This window comes from Eleutherodactylus coqui, chromosome 8 (genome assembly GCF_035609145.1).
Source record: "Eleutherodactylus coqui strain aEleCoq1 chromosome 8, aEleCoq1.hap1, whole genome shotgun sequence".
Classification (NCBI taxonomy): Eukaryota; Metazoa; Chordata; class Amphibia; order Anura; family Eleutherodactylidae; genus Eleutherodactylus; species Eleutherodactylus coqui.
The window spans coordinates 103,090,647-103,110,837 of record NC_089844.1 but is presented as its reverse complement, the minus strand read 5'-3'; the positions used below and the strand labels follow the sequence as shown (position 1 = coordinate 103,110,837).

The following is a 20,191-nucleotide window of genomic DNA, read 5'->3' as shown; positions in this document are numbered from 1 at the left end:
GTGCACACTGAGTTTTTAATACTTCTGTACACTTCTAAAGAACCCGTCTGACTGGGGCATGCAGTGTGGGCCGAAGCCCACCTGTATTACGCACGACATTACTACCTCAGCTGTGTTGGGCAATGCAATGGGATATTTCTATGTACCGCCGGTGGCTTCCTGGCACCCACCCAGGCAGTGGGTCCACAGGGAGTTAAACCTACATGTGTCCACTTGTAAAGAACCCCAGTCTGACTGGGGCATGCAGTGTGGGCCGAAGCCCACCTGCATTACGCACGACATTACTACCTCAGCTGTGTTGGGCAATGCAATGGGATATTTTTGTGTACCGCCGGTGGGTTCCAGGGAGCCACCCATGCTGTAGGTGCACACTGAGTTTTTAATACTTCTGTACACTTCTAAAGAACCCGTCTGACTGGGGCATGCAGTGTGGGCCGAAGCCCACCTGTATTACGCACGACATTACTACCTCAGCTGTGTTGGGCAATGCAATGGGATATTTCTATGTACCGCCGGTGGCTTCCTGGCACCCACCCAGGCAGTGGGTCCACAGGGAGTTAAACCTACATGTGTCCACTTGTAAAGAACCCCAGTCTGACTGGGGCATGCAGTGTGGGCCGAAGCCCACCTGCATTACGCACGACATTACTACCTCAGCTGTGTTGGGCAATGCAATGGGATATTTTTGTGTACCGCCGGTGGGTTCCAGGGAGCCACCCATGCTGTAGGTGCACACTGAGTTTTTAATACTTCTGTACACTTCTAAAGAACCCGTCTGACTGGGGCATGCAGTGTGGGCCGAAGCCCACCTGTATTACGCACGACATTACTACCTCAGCTGTGTTGGGCAATGCAATGGGATATTTCTATGTACCGCCGGTGGCTTCCTGGCACCCACCCAGGCAGTGGGTCCACAGGGAGTTAAACCTACATGTGTCCACTTGTAAAGAACCCCAGTCTGACTGGGGCATGCAGTGTGGGCCGAAGCCCACCTGCATTAACCCTTTCCAGTCCACTGTGTGACCTGTGAAGACATTAGGGTTTAAGGCTGTACAGCTCCGTTGTTGGTAGACGTCCGTCGGGGTTCTCTTACTGTATATTGCCAGCCTCTCTGCTGTCGGAGCCTATCCTACGTGTCAGCTCATGCAGTACTGGCTTTAGCCAGCATATAGCGCCGTTGTATAACAGCAGAAAAAGAGTAAGCCCCCTAGGAAAACCATATACAAATTGGATTGGAAAGGGTTAAGCACAACATTACTACCTCAGCTGTGTTGGGCAATGCAATGGGATATTTCTATGTACCGCCGGTGGCTTCCTGGCACCCACCCATGCTGTAGGTGCACACGGAGTTTTTACTACATCTGTACACTTATAAAGAACCCCAGTCAGACTGGGGCATGCAGTGTGGGCCGAAGCCCACCTGCATTAAGCACGACATTACTACCTCAGCTGTGTTGGGCAATGCAATGGGATATTTCTGTGTACCGCCAGTGGGTTCCAGGGAGCCACCCATGCTGTGGGTCGACAGGGACTTCACAATAGGGAGTTGTACCTGCCTGTGTCTATGAATTAAAAAGCCCGGTCTGACTGGGGCATGCAGACACCTTGACAGAATGAATAGTGTGTGGCACATAGGTTCCCCATTGCTATGCCCACGTGTGCAGCTCCTGATGGCGGTGGCACAGGATTCTATTTCTCATTGCTTCTGTACAGCATTGTGGGCTATCGCTCCGCCACTTTTAAAGAGGGTCGCTGCCTAGCCGTGCCAACCTCTGCAGTGTGTGCCTGCGGTCCCTCGTCATGGCAGACGCAATTCTAAATAGACATGAGCGTGGTGTGGCATGAGGGCAGCTGAAGGCTGCGCAGGGACACTTTGGTGTGCGCTGTGGGGGGGAGGGGGGGCGGTTGGGCAGCATGTAACCCAGGAGAAGTGGCAGCGGAGTGTCATGCAGGCAGTGATTGTGCTTTGTTGGAGGTAGTGTGGTGCTTAGCAAAGGTATGCCATGCTAATGAGGGCTTTTCAGAAGTAAAAGTTGTTGGGAGGGGGGGGGCCCACTCTTGCCGGTATTGTGGCTTAATAGTGGGACCTGGGAACTTGAGATGCAGCCCAACATGTAGCCCCTCGCCTGCCCTATCCGTCACTGTGTCATTCCCATCACTTTCCTGAATTGCCCAGATTTTCACACATGAAAACCTTAGCGAGCATCGGCGAAATACAAAAATGTTCTGGTCGCCCATTGACTTCAATGGGGTTCGTTGTTCGAAACGAACCCTCGAGCATCACGGGAAGTTCGTTACGAATAACGAACACCCGAACATTTTGGTGTTCGCTCATCTCTATTATTTAACCTAATGACTTCCAGATGTGTTCTTTTTTCACGGATTTTTTTTTTTGCGTGAGAAGGAAATGCTGCGCAAACATGACATCAATGGATTCTATTCTCTGCATATTGTCAAAAAACGCTCATGTGCGGCCGTCTTTCGTGTGCCTCTGTGTTCTCACACACTTCTTCTGTGTATACTGTATCTTCCAGAATAATACATTTCATGCTGTTAAAGTGTAGCAAAACTAAATTTATTTGACTATTTTATTTATACACTGCGGATCTAAATTTAACAGCATCCCTTGGAAAACTACTGTGAGAACACAGTGATGAATTATGCCAAATGACAAATATGGCTCTGCTACATATGTACTTTCTGTCTGTCTTCTGAAATGGAAGTTTTTACCTATGAAGTCTTCCTTTTACAAAATGAGGTAACTGAAAACTGAGATATTGCATTTCTAAGTACCGTACAATGTCAACTTTCCTGAACTCCCATTTTAATAAATAATAGCTTTACTGCACATTTACTAGCTTGCAGCATTACATTTATGCCATATTTATTTACTTTGGTGATAAATTTTATATCTTCAACGTCTTCTGCAATGCTCAAGTAATGATAAAGTGCAGGCCATTAAACTATTAGGCTGCTTCCACACCTGCGTTAGGGCTCACTTCCTGGGTTTCCGTCTCTCTGCTCCATTTTTGGAGGAGAGAAACTGGAATAAAACGGAAAAAAAAACGGATTTATGTTTTTTCCCATTGATTTCAACGAGGTTTCAAAAAAGGAGAAAGCAAATGGAAGCCCTTCTATTCCATCAGGTTTCCATTTTTTTGGGGGGATGGAAAAATAGCGCACTCAACATCCAAAAAAACGAAAACTTGATGGAAAGGAGGCAAACGGAAGCCTTTCCATTTCCTCTCCATTTTTTGAAACCCTGTTGAAATTAGTGGGGAAAACTAAGCAATTTTTAGCAGTTTTTTTCCTCCTAGAATGGAGCAGAGAGGCGAAAACCCTGAACTGAGCCCTAATGCAGGTGTGAAAGCAGCCTTAGATATATGAATTTAATCCATGTAAGTGAAATAAAGCCAAGCAATGCCTGAACAATTTCCTTTGTTTCTGAGTATAGGGAATATATTGTAGGCTATGGTGGATCATGCATTTTCTCATAGAGGCACCTGCATCCTTGGCTAACACAAAAAAATGGATTTTTATTGGTGCACTGAAACCATATTAATCAGAATCTAAGGGGAGTTGCACAGTCTCAGCTTCATCCAACCTCCTTAATGACCAGATGTTTGCAATCATCAAAGATACATCTTCAATTGTAACAATTTCTTTGTTTCTGCAGCATTTAAGCTCTAGTAGAATTTACATAACAACATGTGACATATCAAATGCTCAAAGCCACCAACCATGACAGTACAAATTACAGTCATTTTTCAATAGCCTGTGCAAGGTGCACAACTTCAGGCTCTTGGCCTGGCAACATGCTGTGTTAGTTTCTGGGGGAAGACAAGAACAGCATGCATTTCTCCCTAGCAAAGATTATTTTTGCTGCCGGGAAAGTAATATAATAGTATAATGCAATGTAGTTCTTACCCGCCGTAAGCAGGGATTGGAGGCGGAGGTGCTGCAGCACGAAACGTGTTGTAGACAGTGCGTCCTCTGCCTCTGAGGTGTGCTCCTCTGTATGCAGCAGCAGCTGTTGCAGCAGGATAAGGGAAGCCAGGTACTAGAATAGAACACAACCATATTACAGTTATTAAAGTTATAGCAATCCAATTCATAATACACCATAATGAATTCATGTCATACATCTACATATGCCATATTAATTAGTGATCAAATGAATTCTTGCATTGTACTACCCCTGTGTGATCTTTATAGAACTGTGATCAGCACAACAGCTGATCCAACAGATCTTTCCCTACCTATGGGAGTAACCAGACAATCTTCAGACAGAAAGTGAAAAGCGTCTCTTCTGCTGGCAATTGGCACAGTCCTCCCATATAATATAACACATATTAAAAAAAAGTCTACTCAATTAAGGGGCATAATCTAAAAGTAGCAAAAAGAAGAACCATAAGATGTTTCTATTTTTCTTTGTAGCAAAGAGCAAAATGTTGCAAAGTTCGGTTTGGCTGATTCAACAAACCTTTGCAAAAAGTTTGGTTTGCCCAAATTAGTCTCAACCCAACTGGAAGTTCACCAAAACCCTTAACAGGTGTATAATACATACAGTCAAAGAGCCATAAAAGCCCAGAACTTGTATGGCACTTAGACAGTCTTTTATGGCTCTTAGTAGTCCTTTATGGCTCTTAGACTAGTGTTCACAGCTAGTGTTGAGTGAAACAAACTAGTAGAACCCTGTTTCGGGTAGAACTTTGCTAAAAGCTTGGTTTGGGTTTGTGCAGAACTGTACTTTTCAACACATCTTCTTTCTATCAATTTCTAGCTTCTGCATTCACAAGGTAGAATTCTGGTTTATGCTATTAAATCTGCAACCACCTACTAGAAAATATCCTTTTTCATCTCTAAGGCATCCTTTAGATATACAGTATTCTTTTTATTCATGCATTTTGAGTAAAAATAATGCAAGAGAAATAATATGCATTTTGTTAATGATATCTGCTTTATCTTACTGGCATTTTTGGTAGCGTTTGTTAGTAATATCTGTTTTTATTTTGATGCTTTTTCCCTGTAGAGAAGTCTAGTCAAAAATGATAGGAACTACACCATACCCAAAACATGCTGCATTTTACAAAAAAATGTCATAGACCCCCCCCCCCCCCCAAAAAAAAAAAAAAAACAACACAGGCTGGTTTTCCACAGGCAAATTTTTATTTCATATTTGATCCATGTTTTGTGGACCATAATGTGGAGCAGAGGAAAATCTATGAATCACTTTACAAGGGCATATTTTTCATGACCATGTTTTAAAAATGTTTTCTGTGAAAAATACGCAAAACATGGACCAAATATGGAGCTAACATACGCTCATTGTATGCACTTTTCCGTTCACCCATACGCACCATAGAATCGCATAAATGAAGACTGGTCATGATCGAGTCCTTAACTTTAGCCATGCATTTTGTGCCATTCACACGGGCCACTGCAGAAGTGCGGAAAACTATTGATCGACAGAAATCCTTGGAATGACTACTAATTAGAGATGAGCGAACGTACTCGTAATGAGTACTTACGCACCCGAGTACCGCCATTTTCGAGTACTTCAGTACTCGCACGTAAAGATTTGGGGGGCGCCGGGGGGCGGGGAGAGGCGCGGCGGTGCGGGGGGTAGCAGCGGGGAACAGGGGGGAGCCCTCTCTCTCTCCCTCTCCCCCCCACTCCCCGCCGCACCCCCCCGCGCCGCCACGGCGCCACCCGAATTTTTTCGCCCGAGTACGGAAGTACTCGAAAATCGCGGTATTCGGGTGAAAAAGGGGCGGGGCCGAGCACGTTCGCTCATCTCTACTACTAATGCTTAAATAGAGCTAGCTGTCTTCTTCTTATATACCAAGTAATTCCCTCCCCATACATTTTTTCCCACTTCCATAAAAGTCTATGGGAGCTTCCTGAGTATCAAATACGCCCATGTGAAGGAGCTCTTAATCTGAATCAAAATTTGAGAATCTGCAGCATGACTATCTTCTGCTGATGATATTTTCTGTTATGAAACCCTACTCACCTACATCGCACTGTACATTGCTGCAAAATTTTGGCTTGCATTCTGCAACCAAAATCTCACAGTCATTCCGCTCTGTGTGACCTCACCCTCATGCAATCTAAAGTTGGGCTGATAGGATTTTCTTTTACTTCTCTTTTAGTATCAGTTTATATTCCAGTTTATATAATTTGTACTGGAAGTTTAAAGTAAATACAGTAATTCTATAATATAAGACTATCATTGGAAACTCTCGATTTAGAAGTGAAAATGTTAGAAAATACTGCTGTGCTGTGCAAATTCCAAATGCAAATCCATCAGCAAACTACAGATGGCAAGGAAACCGCTCTGCATTTGAATTCCCGCATGCCTTTCCATATTATCAGAATTTAGACAATGCTGATAAGAACACAAAATAAGGAAATTACTATTTTGCAATTCCCAAATAAACAGTCTGGTATGTTCCCTTTTGCAAATCTACCTCTCATGGAGCAAATATGCTATGGTGTGCACAACTGTGCATATGTCCATGTGAAGAAGTCCTTAGGATGACTTTACACAGGATGACTATTAGGGCCTATTCACACGAGTGTATATAGGCCATATACGCAGAGAGCCGGCGAGGGGGAGGGAAGGACTGTTTCCCCCCTGCCCAACGGCAAAGGGAGGAGATGGGAGCTAGTGTGATGAGCTCCCGCCCCTTTTCTGCCCCTTGCTGCTATTTGCAATGGGAGGGGCGGGGCATGGGCAGGGCTTAGCTTCACCCTCGCCCCTCCCGTTGCAAACAGCAGCAAGGGTTAGAAAGGAGAAGAGATGGGGGATAGAGTTTAGCAGTCACGCTGCTAAACTCCCTCCCCTCTCTCTTCTCCTGCAACTGTCATTGGCTCATAAAGGAGTCATCGCAGCTGCCAACACCGATGTAAAAGTGCCCGACAGGGCACTTTTACGCTGCGGTGAAACACCCATGTGCACTGATGCATTGTACACTAATGTAAACCAATGCATTAGAGGGGCAGCATATATCCCTGGGGGCATGAAAACCCAGACAATATACACCTGTGGGAATAAGCCCTTATTTGAATAACCATTCGAAAGATCGAATGCAAAGAACAGTTGTTTCATGTAACATGGCCACCAACAGGGGGACAAGCAATCATTTTTACACTAGTCGCTAGTCATTTCATCTCTGCTCACCCGAAAATCTCTCACTGGTTGACCGAATATCATCTGATGTACAGTCATATTTGAACGACGTGTGTATGAATTAGATTGTAAATCCCCTATATGACTGATATGTCAATGAACAACTCATGAACACTGTGGTTAACAACTTTCAAACAACCGTTGTTCGTAGGCTTCAGCGACCTTGCCAAAGGACCGTCTAAACAATAGCTACTCGGTGTGAAAGTACTCTTAGATTATGCACCAATTAATCTGCTATAGAAGTGCAACATATCAATTGCAACATTATACTTCGAATACGAGCAAACAAAAAAGGATCGAAAAAAGATTTTTAAGACACAGCAACTTTCCAAAATGAAATCTATATACCATCTGCAAATTGGAAAGGAAAACTTTTGCTGCGGCATATAAATGACTGTGTTCCGGATGTTCTATATTCATTTCGCATTATTTATTTATTCTCGACTATATTTCCAGTAAGGCACAGAAAACCAAAGTATTTCACTGTCTGTAATATTTCTTGATAGCAGAGTAGCAGGTTTTGAAGTAACGGAAATGAGAAAACAAAAAAGAACATTTATGATCTGCAGAAAGCTCGGCTTGTAATGCCTGTGAGAGGCATTACTGAAATCATGCTAACCCATCCATTATCACCTGGCTACAGTACCTTCCAGGCTTTACGAGATTCCTTTCAGCAAAGAGCAGGGTTTACAGTAATTCTGTCAGGATTTAGATGCTGAGATATAACATGAAACAGAATGTCAACAATGAAGAGGAATAGAGCATTCTGTTTAAGGGAGCAGAATATGGAATACCGCAGGTTTACGCCATGCGACGTCCTTCAGTAATGCAGCAAATGTAAATACATGACAATAACATATAAAGGTGAGAGGTTATAAAAATAATAGTGTTCTGGTGTTTTTCATGGCGATTTGAGTGCCTATTATTTTGCTTTCTTTTTGGACAAAAATGATGCAGTTAGAAGTTTTGCTGTGTTTTAGTCGTGTTTTTTTAGATCACTAGAATATTTTTAATGCAACATGTTATAGTATTGATCATTACTAGAGATGAGCGAACGTGTCCGTTACGGACACATCCGCACCCGGACACCGGCTTTGCCGAACACTGCAGTGTTCGCGCGTAAAGGTCCGGGTGCCGCCGGGGGGCGGGGAGATGCGCGGCGGCGCGGGCGGCAGTAGCGGGGAACAGGGGGGAGCCCTCTCTCTCTCCCTCTCCCCCCCACTCCCCGCCGCACCCCCCCGCCGCACCCCCCCGCGCTGCCACGGCGGCCCCCGAACTTTTTCGCCCGAACACTGAAGTGTTCGCAAAGTTCGGTGTTCGGGCGAAAAAGGGGCGGGGCCGAACGTGTTCGCTCATCTCTAATCATTACATATTTCACACAGTACTGATGACAGTCTAATAGATTTAAGGTTAAATTATACATGGAAAATTCTTTACATAAAGTTTCCGTGATTTAAAATTAGTTCCATTCATTTGAATGGGGTTGTTTTGGCAGTAAGCATATGGATTATTCCAAATCCAATACACATACACTCCCGGTCAAAAGTTTTAGAATTCCACAATTCTTTTAGTTTTTATTGATATTTATTTACACAGTTCTTTCAGTTCACTCAGGAACCATTCTATCACCTACTTGACGGCATAAGAAAACCCTATGTGATGTACCAAAGATGTCAGATTTTGATTCCTCAGTTCATAAGACCTCTTTCCACTCTGCAGTAGTCCACAGGAGGTGCTACTGGGCCAATGTTAATCTTTTTTTGATTTTGCAATGTTTCCAATGTACTTTAAAATAACAATAACAAATAAACAAGGTGACTAAATATAGGGCTCTTTCAGATGGGCTCTGTCCGCCCACGGTGTAGCTGTTTGTAGCTACACTGCTCTAAAGATCCTGTGAACAGACTAATTCAAGCTAATTGAAATAGCCCATTCACACGATCCGAGGTGCAGGCTGCATGCTTTTAAGCTCCCATAGGAGTGTATGGAAAGTACAGCAAAGATAGAACAGGTCCTATCTTTGTGTGTACCTCGGAGCTGACATGGGAGTTTGCACTTGCATGTCCTATCTTTGTTAGATGAGCAGATTCTGCGCATCTAACAATCGTCCATGTGAATGCTTCTATAGGAACCCATTGGTCCCATAGTGCCCGTGTGAAAGAGCCCTAATAGATTAACTTTGATTCACCAAATTAAATCTAGATTTTTGACTCTTCAACATAGCCACATCTAGCTGATATAACACCTTAAGACAATTAAGGCATTTTTTCCTGCAATTGCATCCAGATATTGGTCAAAAATTTCTTCCCAACATTGTTACAGAAGTTCCCAGGAATCTGCTGCACTTTTAGGTTACTTCACTTTCACTCTTCTGTCCAGTTCATCCCAAACAAGCTCAATGGGGTATAAGACTGAAGATTATGCTGGCTATTCCATTCTTTGAAGCCTATCAGCTTCTGGTCTTCTTAAGTAGTTCTGACATAGCCTAGAAGTATGTTTTGGATTATTGTCTTGCTGTAATATGAACCCCTGACCATCTATGTGTGCACCAAAGGGTATTGCATGGCATATCAAAATACTGTGGTAGCCCTTTTTGTTCAGTGTGCCAGTCACCCTGTGCATGTTGCCAACTCTAGATCCAGTAAAAGACCTCCAGACCATCACGCTTCCTCCTCCATGTGTGACAGTTGGTGTCACACCCTCAGGAACCATACTTTCACCTACTGTATGGTGTAAAAACACTCTGCGTGATTTACCAAAGATGTCAAATTTTGATTGACTCTGCAGTGGTCCGCTGGAGGTGCTGCTTGGCCAAGGTAAGTCTTTTTTTATTTTCCAATTTTAGCAGTGGCTTTCTAACTGATTATCTACCTGTCAAACCTGCAGATAGAAGTTTTCTCTTCACAGTTGAAATGGAAACGTGTCGATTTTTTGCTGCATTAAGCTGTACTTGAAGAATCTGTGTTGTGCACTGCTGATCACACAAACTGTGAACTCTCAAAATGTTGTCATTTGATTTTGTTATGCCCTTTTGTCTGCTAGACCTCCAGTTTCCAAGTGTCTGCTGATGGTATAGGAAACTGTACTGACTGTCATCTTGGCTTTTTTGCCAACTTCTCTGTAGGACAGACCTAAACTTCTAATACTTATAATTGTCTGTATTCTTTGGTTAATTGCTTTTTACTTGCCACTATCATGGCAATGTGCTCTATGGTGAAGAGCAAAACTGTCCAAATCCTGCCTTAGAGAGGGTTGTAATTAGAGATGAGCGAGCATACTTGTCCGAGCTTGATGCTCGTTCGAGTATTAGGGTGCTCAAGATGCTCGTTACTTGAGATGAGCACCACGCGGTACTCGTCTTGATTAAACGAGCAATGACCATTGAATTCAATGGAGCCGGCAATACAGCCGGCTCCATAGAAAGCAATGGGCTGCCGGCGATCGCGGGATGAATTGTCGGGAAGGGCTTAAATATATAAGCCCTTCCCTGAAATTCATCCAGAAATGTGTGAAAACAAAAAAAATATATATACTCACCTGGTCCCGGCAGACGGAGTTCAGCCGCGGCCGGCGGCAGTTCTCCTGAACTGCTCTGAGTAGTATTCAGCAGCCGGGGATTTAAAATCCCCGCCTGCTGAATGAGCTGCCTCTGATTGGTCACAGCCTCACCAATCAGAGGCAGCTCTCACTTACCCATTCATGAATTCACTGAATTTATGAAATTCATGAATTCACACTTTCTTGAATTTCCCAGGTTTTCACAAATGAAAACCTTAGCGAGCATCGGCGATATACAAAAATGCTCGAGTCGCCCATTGACTTCAATGGGGTTCGTTACTCGAAACAAACTCTCGAGCATCACTGAAAGTTCGACTCGAGTAACGAGCACTCGAGCATTTTGGTGCTCGCTCATCTCTAGTTGTAATACATTCTGTTCCAACACTGGTTATATAGAATAAGAGGGTTTGAAAGTAATCTACAACTGTTGAGATGCCTGCATAAATAGTTTGCATCTAATTTCAAACCATAATTTAATTTCTGTGCTATGGAACAGCTGTCCTTGAGGTCTTCCCTGAAAAAGCCCTTTGATTAAAATCCTAAATTTAGACTATTGCTGCTCAAGAACAAATTTTGTTTTTTAGTTACTTTCAATGGTGTGTTGTAACAATGACATTTCCCATTATGTTATCTTTTGTGTATGCAAGTCTATACACGCTGTTTTTGGTAGGATGGGCTGACTGTTAAATGTAAGTAGGGCTTTTCCCAACTCTCCCCTGGCAGATGAAATCAGAGGAAAGAAGAATCAGGCATGTTGAATTTCAATGCCCATTTCTTTTCTTCTCCCTTGCCATAATCTATTACTACAACTTTTTGGCTTTCCCCATGGGAAAACACATGCAAGATCACCCAAGAGTGCATCTGCATGGAGAAGTCAGGAAGAATAGCTGTCTAACAAATGATCATTTAGCAGGCAGCTACTCAATGTGTATGGTCACTTTTAGGGCTCGCTCAGACGAGCGCTGTTTTTGCACTGTTAGCAGTGCACAGAACGCATTTCTAATAGGAACCAATAGGTTCCTATAGAAGCATTCACATGAGAGAATGTTAGACGCACTGAATCAGCACAGCTAACAAAAGATAGGACATGCAAGTGCAAACTCGCATGTTGGCCCCGAGGTGCGTGAAAAGATAAGACCCGTCCTATCTTTGCTGTGTGCTTTCCATAGGCTCCTATGGAAGCCCTAAAAGCATGTAGCACGCACCTCGGATCGTGTCAATGGGCTACTTCAAGCAGCTTGAAGTAGCCCATTCATGCAATCTTAACAGCACTATAGCCGCAATCTTTTCTCGTGGCTATAGTGCGCAAAAACAACACTCGTCTGAACGAGCCCCTAATCTTACTGCTTTATCTTCAATATTGCATAATTATCCTATACTATCATACAAATATATATTATATGTATATACCTAGTACAGGATGCAGTACAAGACGTGCCAATTTTGCTTTTCCCAAAAGGCTTTTACTAGCATTGCTACTACAATGTTGTACTAACTAAGAAGGGGATGTCAATTTCTAAGTATCTGCTTCATTATATGGAGATGTTAGACAAGTTGTTTAATGCCAAGTATAAATGTAAGACAGACAATAAAAGGTATTTCTCTCAGTTGTGTAACTTTGTCTTATTAACGTACAAAATCTATATATCTTATTGTTTAGTAAAATATATATTATGACTAAAGCTTTTTTTCTTATATACAGCATAAGCCTGCAATACACCCACATTATATAAGATACAGTGAAAGGCAAACAAAACAATCAGAAAAAAAATGTAGCACAGCGGTGTACATTTTATGTACAAGGTACATATTTATAGAACTATACAGTGTACATATGACCTTACAGATATAGAAGCTTTTTAGCTTGTGAATCCTCACAAGAGAGTTGTAAAGTGATAACATCATCTAGTGGACTCATGAGAATTCACATTTTGAAAACCTTCCACTTCCCTTGAACAGATCAGTAGGCATTTTCAAGAAAACAAATCACAAATCTGAGTAAGGAGGCGAAAGTAGGACAAATGGATGAATGGCTGACAAGACACATACAGAAAAGTAGCAAGAATGGAACACCATTATCCTTCATTTTTGTGTTGCTTTTTTATTCTAACTAGATTTACAATCCTGTGATAACACACACACACTATATATATATATATATATATATATATATATATATATATATATATATATATATAATTCCCAATATCCAGCAATTGTTTTGTGAAACATTCGGCGGATGCATTGTTTTGTAGTTGAACACGCATTGCTCATAATGACTTTTTCTTTTGTGCTTGACATGGAAATATATATATATATATATATATATATATATATGTGTGTGTGTGTATATATATATAGTGTGTGTGTGTATATATATGCTTGAGATGGAAATATATATATATAGTGTGTGTGTGTATATATATATATATATATATATATATATAAATAAATAAAAAAATATATATATATATATATAGTCCTCATAGTCGTTGGAACCCCAATTTTCATCCTGATACTACAATAAAACCATTAGAAAAAAAACGTATTGCATATATTTAAATATAAAACTCTTAAACTCAGTACTGAGACAAGTATGCAGTACGTTTCTTAGCTCTTCCTAGCGGCGGCTGAAGGAAGCAAGAATTTCATCATATGCTTCTATGTCTATGGAAGGGATTTAGAGTTCTGTATCAGAAAAATACAGCTCAAATCACCATAAATTTCAAACTAATTTGGATCTGAAAGATCACCCAAACCCTTAAAACTGGTGTATTACACTATCTAAGAGCCATGAAAGCCCTATATAATACTCTGAATGAATTGTATGGCTCTTAGATGGTGTTATAGACTAGTGTTCAGGAATAGTGTTGAGTAAACCCGACCAGTAGAACCCATTTTCAGGTAGAAGTTTGTTAAAAGCTCAGTTTGGGTTTATGCCAAACCGAACTTTTAGCAAAGTTCAACCCGAAACAGGTTTCAACTAGTCCGGTTTGCTCAACACTACCATGGAATGCAGACATGCAAAAAATCTCAAGATTACTGAACAGAAATGCAGCGGATATGCAATGGACCATTACAGTTGGCTCCTTTGCTTCTTCCTTTCTAGTCCCTCGTTTAACATGATGCAGTTACTAGCAAATTTATAAGAATATATCTCCTGATACCCATGGTGCTATTGGTAACTAAAACATGCACATCAAAGCACTGTTTAGCGTCTGATACATGAACCGTGAGTATGTGAACTACACAAATCAAAGCACGTCTTTACTCTGAAAGGGTGGAGATGGAGAAGCACAGCGAGACTATTGTATTTTAAGAAATGGAAAGTAAATATTGTAAAGCACTTGCTCCATTCAGACATCAACAATGTAAGGGCAAAAATTCAAAATACATATCGGTATTTATGATGTCATAGGTATCACGGAAACTTGGTGGAATGATACACATGATTGGAATACAAGATTTGAAGGATCCAACTTATTTATAAGAAACAGATCTAAAAAAAGGGGAGAAGGTATTGCGTTGTATGTTAGGAAAATATTCATCTCCACAGAGATTCAAGCTTCAGAGCATGGTAGTTCTGTAGAAACTGTTTGGGTAAGAATACAAGGAGAGAACAACAGCAAGGACACTATTGTAGGCATTTACTATAAGCCACCTGGACAAGCAGACAATATTGATGAACTCTTTCTACATCAGATGGCCAAGCTTTCAAAAAAGCATGACATAGTGATCATGGGAGATTTTAACTATCCAGACATTTGTTGGGGATCTCTCTCAGGTAAAATTCTTATCCACTCTTGCTGACAACTTTGTCTTCCAAAAGGTAGAAGAAAAAACAATGGGATCTGCTATCTTGGAACTAATTCTTACCAACATGGAGGGAATGGTTGAGGAGGAAAGGGTGGCTGGGGCCTTAGGAGGCAGTGATCATGATATCCTTGAATGTTGTATAACAAGGGGAGGAAGACCTGAGAAGGCTCAGACCTCAAGGTTGGATTTCAGAAAGGCAGATTTTAACGAACTCAAAAAGAGGGTAGGAAGAATCCAATGGCTGAATGTTCTTAAGGACAGAAATGTTAAATAAGGTTGTGAAATATATCGAAATAGGATTTTCAAAGCACAATCGTTAACAATCCCTAAAAGAATTAAGAATGGGAAGCATTTAAAGAGACCAGGATGGATGAACACAAAACTTGCACACATGTTAAAAATGAAAAAAAAATATGTTTATCAAATGGAAAGAGGGGGGAATATCTAAAGAAGAATATAATGCATTCTGCAAAAACTGTAGGGCAAGTGTCAGAAAAGCTAAAGCTGATAATGAATTGAGGGTTGCAACGGAGTCCAAAAGCAATAAAAAAGGATTTTGTGTGTATATCAAAAGCATAGGAAAAGTCAAAGATGCTATTTAATGCTAACAAGATGAAAATGGTGAATTGGTTAAAATTGATGTTGAGAAGGCTGAACTTTTAAATTCCTATGTTGTATCTGTTTTCCCTTAGAAAGTAGATGGAACATCAACTGATGTTCCCTGTGCTATTGGGGGAATAACAGAATGCAGACTATCTATAAGCAGAGAGATGGTGAGGGAACACTTAGCTGACTTAAATGAATTTAAGTCTCAAGGTCCAGATGAATTTTATGCTAGGATACTAAAGGAAGCTGCAGAGGTAATTGCTGAGCTACTTGCCATAATCTTCGAAAACTCCTGGAGAAAAGGAGAAGTCCCTATTTTCAAAAAAGGGAAGAAGGTGGATCCAGGAAACTACAGGCCTGTGAGCCTGACTTTTATACCAGGAAAGATCTTTGAACAAATTAGTAAACAACATGTATGCAAGTACTTGGATAAAAATGGAGTAATTAACCAGAGCCAGCATGGGTTTGTAAGAAACAAGTCATACCAGACTAATCTAAATTCCTTCTATGACAGAATCACCGACTGGGTTGATCAGGGAAATGCGGTGGATATAGTATATCTTGACTTTAGTAAAGCATTTGACAAAGTATCTCATACCATACTTATTGAATATATGACCAAATATAGGATTGACAAGGCAACGTTAGGTGGATTCACAAGTGGCTGAGTGATCATACTCAAAGAGTGGTCATAAATGGCTGCACATCCAAGGTGAGGAGTGTAGTGTATCAAGTTGGGTACCATAAGGCTCTGTCCTAGGCCCAGTGTTGTTCAACATTTTTATAAGTGATCTGGAGAAAGAAATTAATGGGAAACTGATTAAATTTGTCGAAAACACAAAGCTAGGAGGGATAGCTAACATTACAGAAGGTAGAGAGAGTTTTTAAAAAGATCTAGAAAAGATTGAACAGTGGGCAGCGACTAACAGAATGGTATTTAGCAAGGAGAAATGCAAAGTCCTGCATCTGGGCAAGAAAAATGAAAAAAGCACATACATAATTGGAGGAATTGGGCTAAACCACAGCACATTTGAAAAAGACTTGGGTATACTAATAGATCATAGACTGAACATGAGTCAACAATGTGATGCAGCAGCCCAAAAGGCAAACACAATTCTGGGATGTATTAAGAGAAGCATAGAGTCTAGATCACGCAAGGTAATTATCCCCCTCTACACTTCCTTGGTCAGACCTCATCTGGAATACTGTATCCATTCTGGGCACCCCATTTTAAAAAATACATAGACAAACTGGAGCAAGTTCAGAGAAGAGTTACCAAGATGGTGAGCAGTCTGCAAATAATGTCCTATGAGGAGTGGTTAAAGGATCTCGGAATGTTTAGCTTGCAAAAAAGAAGGCTGGGAGGAGATTTAATAGCTGTCTACAAATATCTGAAGGGCTGTCACAGTGCAGAGGGATCAGCCCTATTCTCATTTGCACAAGGAAAGATTATAAGCAATGGAATGAAACTGAAAGAGAGGAGACACAAATTAGATATTAGAAAAAAATTACTGACAGTGAGGGTGATCAATGAGTGGAACAGGTTACCATGGGAGGTAGCGAGGTCTCCTTCACTGGAAGTGTTCAAACAAAGTCTGGACAAATATCTGTCTCGGATAATTTAGTGAATCCTGCACTGAGCAGGGCGTTGGAACAGATGACCCTGGAGGTCCCTTCCAACTCTACCATTCTATAATTCTATGATCTAGGTAAATATGTGGAAGGAATACTCAGAAGATTGCGGAGAAGGGCAGTGCAAGCATAGGGGTGAAGTTGAAGGAAAGATAGTTGGAACAAACACACTGGTCATAAATTATTCAACAACTTCAGGGCGCTTTTACACGATCGTATATCGGCCACAGTTTTCACGGCCGGGCCGATATATGTTATGGTCTGATGCATTGGATTCCAGCGGCATATAAGCTCCCTGCGGGCCAATATAGCACCGGGCGCTTTCACGATGGGCTGAAAAGATAGTCTTGGAACTATCTTTCAGTCCGGAATATGTCGGCCACTGCATGGGCCCCTATGGCAGCTAATGATAGCAGCGGGAGCAGAGAGGTGGGAGAGAGTTTAGCAGCATGACTGCTAAACTCCCTACCTCTTCTCTCCTTCTCTTTCCTACCCTCTGGCTGTTTGCAATGGGAAGAGGCAGGAACCGGGGCGGAGCTAAATGTTGAACGGGTGCACAAACATGTGCCGTGTGAACGGGTGCACAAACGTTAGATTTGTATGCCCGTTCACGTGTTTTTACGGCGCCGGCGGGCGAACGTAAAAACGCCTACTGCCACATGAAGGGGGCTTATGTATACAAAACACATGGATTGCATTCATTAATGTATCAATTAAAGCTGTTAAAAATTAATTCATAATAAATTATATGCGTTATGCAGGCAATGAAATGCCTACTGTGTTTACTTCCTTTTTTCAGTATAGAAAAAAATAAAAATGATGCATTGCTTGTTGTTTATATAATGATGCTACAATGAGTCAATAAAAAAAATAATATTTATAACCTGATTGTTGAAATGTTAGTACATTATTTATTCTCTAAATACAATTAAAAAAAAACATACACACCTACAAAACAGCAAAAAACTTAAGGGCTACAAATGTCACATTAAAGTCTTAGTGCAATAAGCGGCAGATACAAAAACCAACAGGGGGCAAAGCTTGCAATAGACTCATAAAAGTATAAACGCATAGAAATAGGCAATTATTCTTTTAATTTGTGGAATGGTGGAAATTTACATCAAAATTCTATATGCTGAGCCAAAGGTGTGCCATCGACCAGAAATATAGATATATATTATGCATGATGCTACTGATATGTTTTCACATAGCAACATGTTACACACTAAAGATCTAGAAATATTAACAATGTATCTAGGACACAACAGTATGGAGTTAATTTGTGATTGGAAATCTCAACTGAAACAAACAAATGTGAAATATGAAATTAGAGCAATGCACAAAACTAAATCCATAGCACTGTTGCGGTTTGCACAGAAGAGAACACCTATGGAGACAATCTATCAGAGATGCTGGACAATAAATTAGAAACAGAACGGTATAATAGGAAGCATGCTGGGGTGGGACAAATAGGACCATTTGTATCATACTGACTGACAATATCAGGAGTTAAAGATCAGGTTTTGCAGCTGTTCAAAGATTGTTATGATATTCAGGACTTAACATAATACAATATGTTCATTTTCTGCAAAGATTCATGAATAATGCTGCAAGACTGCAAATATGTCAAAAGTAGCTTTATTTGTATTATACTAAATTTTATAATACCTATGTACATTATTGCTTTTTTTCTTTGTGAATAATAACGATGTCTGATATTAAAGCTCCATTTTTGAATAACATTCACTGATGTGTTGCAGTAAATGCAGAATTTATCATTTGTGGTTTTAACTTCACTTTTGTCCTCTAATGGGTTCATTTATTTTTTCTTAATTTTACTCTGTGCAATGTACAAATGTCCTCTTAGTACTTGAAAATAATGTTGCTCGCCATGATAGGCCGGGTGATAAAATTGGGCCGATTTTTGATAAAGCGTAACGGGTCATCCCAACCTGAATTTCAGCAAAAATTGCCAGAAAATCATTGTATAAACAAGAGGTAGCTGTGTGTGTTCTATGAATGAGGCTCAGTTGAAATCAATGGGAGACATATTTACTAAATTGCCCTCTAGAGGGTGACTGTTTTTTTTTTTTATTAATGTGGCTAAGCACTGTGGTCTTTCAGTGCTTCAACCTAGGTTCAAATACAATCAAGGTTAAAATTTGCATGGACTTTGCAAAACTCCATCCCAATGTTGCTATTGGTCAGATCTGAACCTACTATTCCAGCATATCAAAGCAGCGGTACTAACAACTGAACCATCACACTTGCTTGTTCTGCTCCACAGGAGGGAGACGTACAAAAAGAATAAACACAATATAAAAAAATCCAGATGTTGACCATGGACAGATTGAACCTAGAACTCCAGCGTTGCAAGGCATTGCAGTGCTTTGCCTTTCTTCTCTGGATGAGACAGAGAAACACAAAGAGAACATACAAAGTCCATGTAGATGTTCTCCTTGGACAGATGTGAATTTAGGATTAAGCACTGCAAGGCAACAATACTATTGACTTAGCCACCATACTCGCTCTTCCCTTTTATTATTCTTCCTTTATCTTGATCTTCCCTTTTCTTCTCCTCCTCTAGAGCAGAAAAAACAGGTGTGGTGGCTTAGTTGTTAGCACTGCTGTCTTGCAGCGCTGGTGTTCTATGCTAAAATCTGTCCAAAGAACATATCTGGATGAAATTATGTCTAGGTGACATCCTTGATGATATTTGAAGCTGTGACACCAGCACTGAAAGACAACAGTGTTAACAACTTAGGCACATTTAAAGAAAAATAAACACACACCCCCACCCCCTAGAGGGCAGTTTAGTGAATCCGACTTTCACTGATTTCAATGGGAGTCGGAATTGTCTGTCCCGATTCATGATTCATTTTTGAAAATTGTGTTGGGCACTCCCGATCCAAATGTTTTAATTAACGCTTGACACATGAAAACTATCGACAAGCTGCTGTTTGCTGATTTTAGTATATCTAAATTTAGTACTTAAAGTACAAAATAGCATATAACTGTGCAAGATCTATGATTTTGAATATCTAATGTTCTTCAGGCTAAGTTTTTCTATTTTTTTTTAATTATGGCCTTTTAAAAGTACAAAATCAATTAATACATTAAAGGTAAGCCATATTAACAAATGGACATTATTTTTAATTTTGTCTAATCTTAGCCCCCTATTCCCTGAACTTTAGGCTGAGTTCACACATACTGATTTTTTTAAATGACAGTAAAATAATTGTGTAGTAAGGATACATTCACTTCGCGTAATGGTTCATTGGCTTTAACATTCATCCAGCTTAAGATTCTTTATGGGAAGATATTTGGACACTCGGAGAGCCTTCCTAAGTGATGAAAGTATGGCGGTAGAATGTCTTACTGGAT

At 40.8% G+C, this 20,191-nt stretch overlaps 1 protein-coding gene across 3 annotated transcripts in view; it reads right to left on the bottom strand.

Annotated features, from left to right (window-relative positions):
• The window catches only part of RBFOX1 (RNA binding fox-1 homolog 1), a 744,520-nt gene that overhangs the window by 116,370 nt on the left and 607,959 nt on the right, over positions 1 to 20,191 (bottom strand). For all 3 annotated transcript variants that reach the window (XM_066576151.1, XM_066576152.1, XM_066576153.1), the window contains exon 8: positions 3,928 to 4,060. In XM_066576151.1, the coding sequence (XP_066432248.1) occupies positions 3,928 to 4,060 (133 nt within the window). The remainder of the gene's footprint in view (positions 1 to 3,927; positions 4,061 to 20,191) is intronic.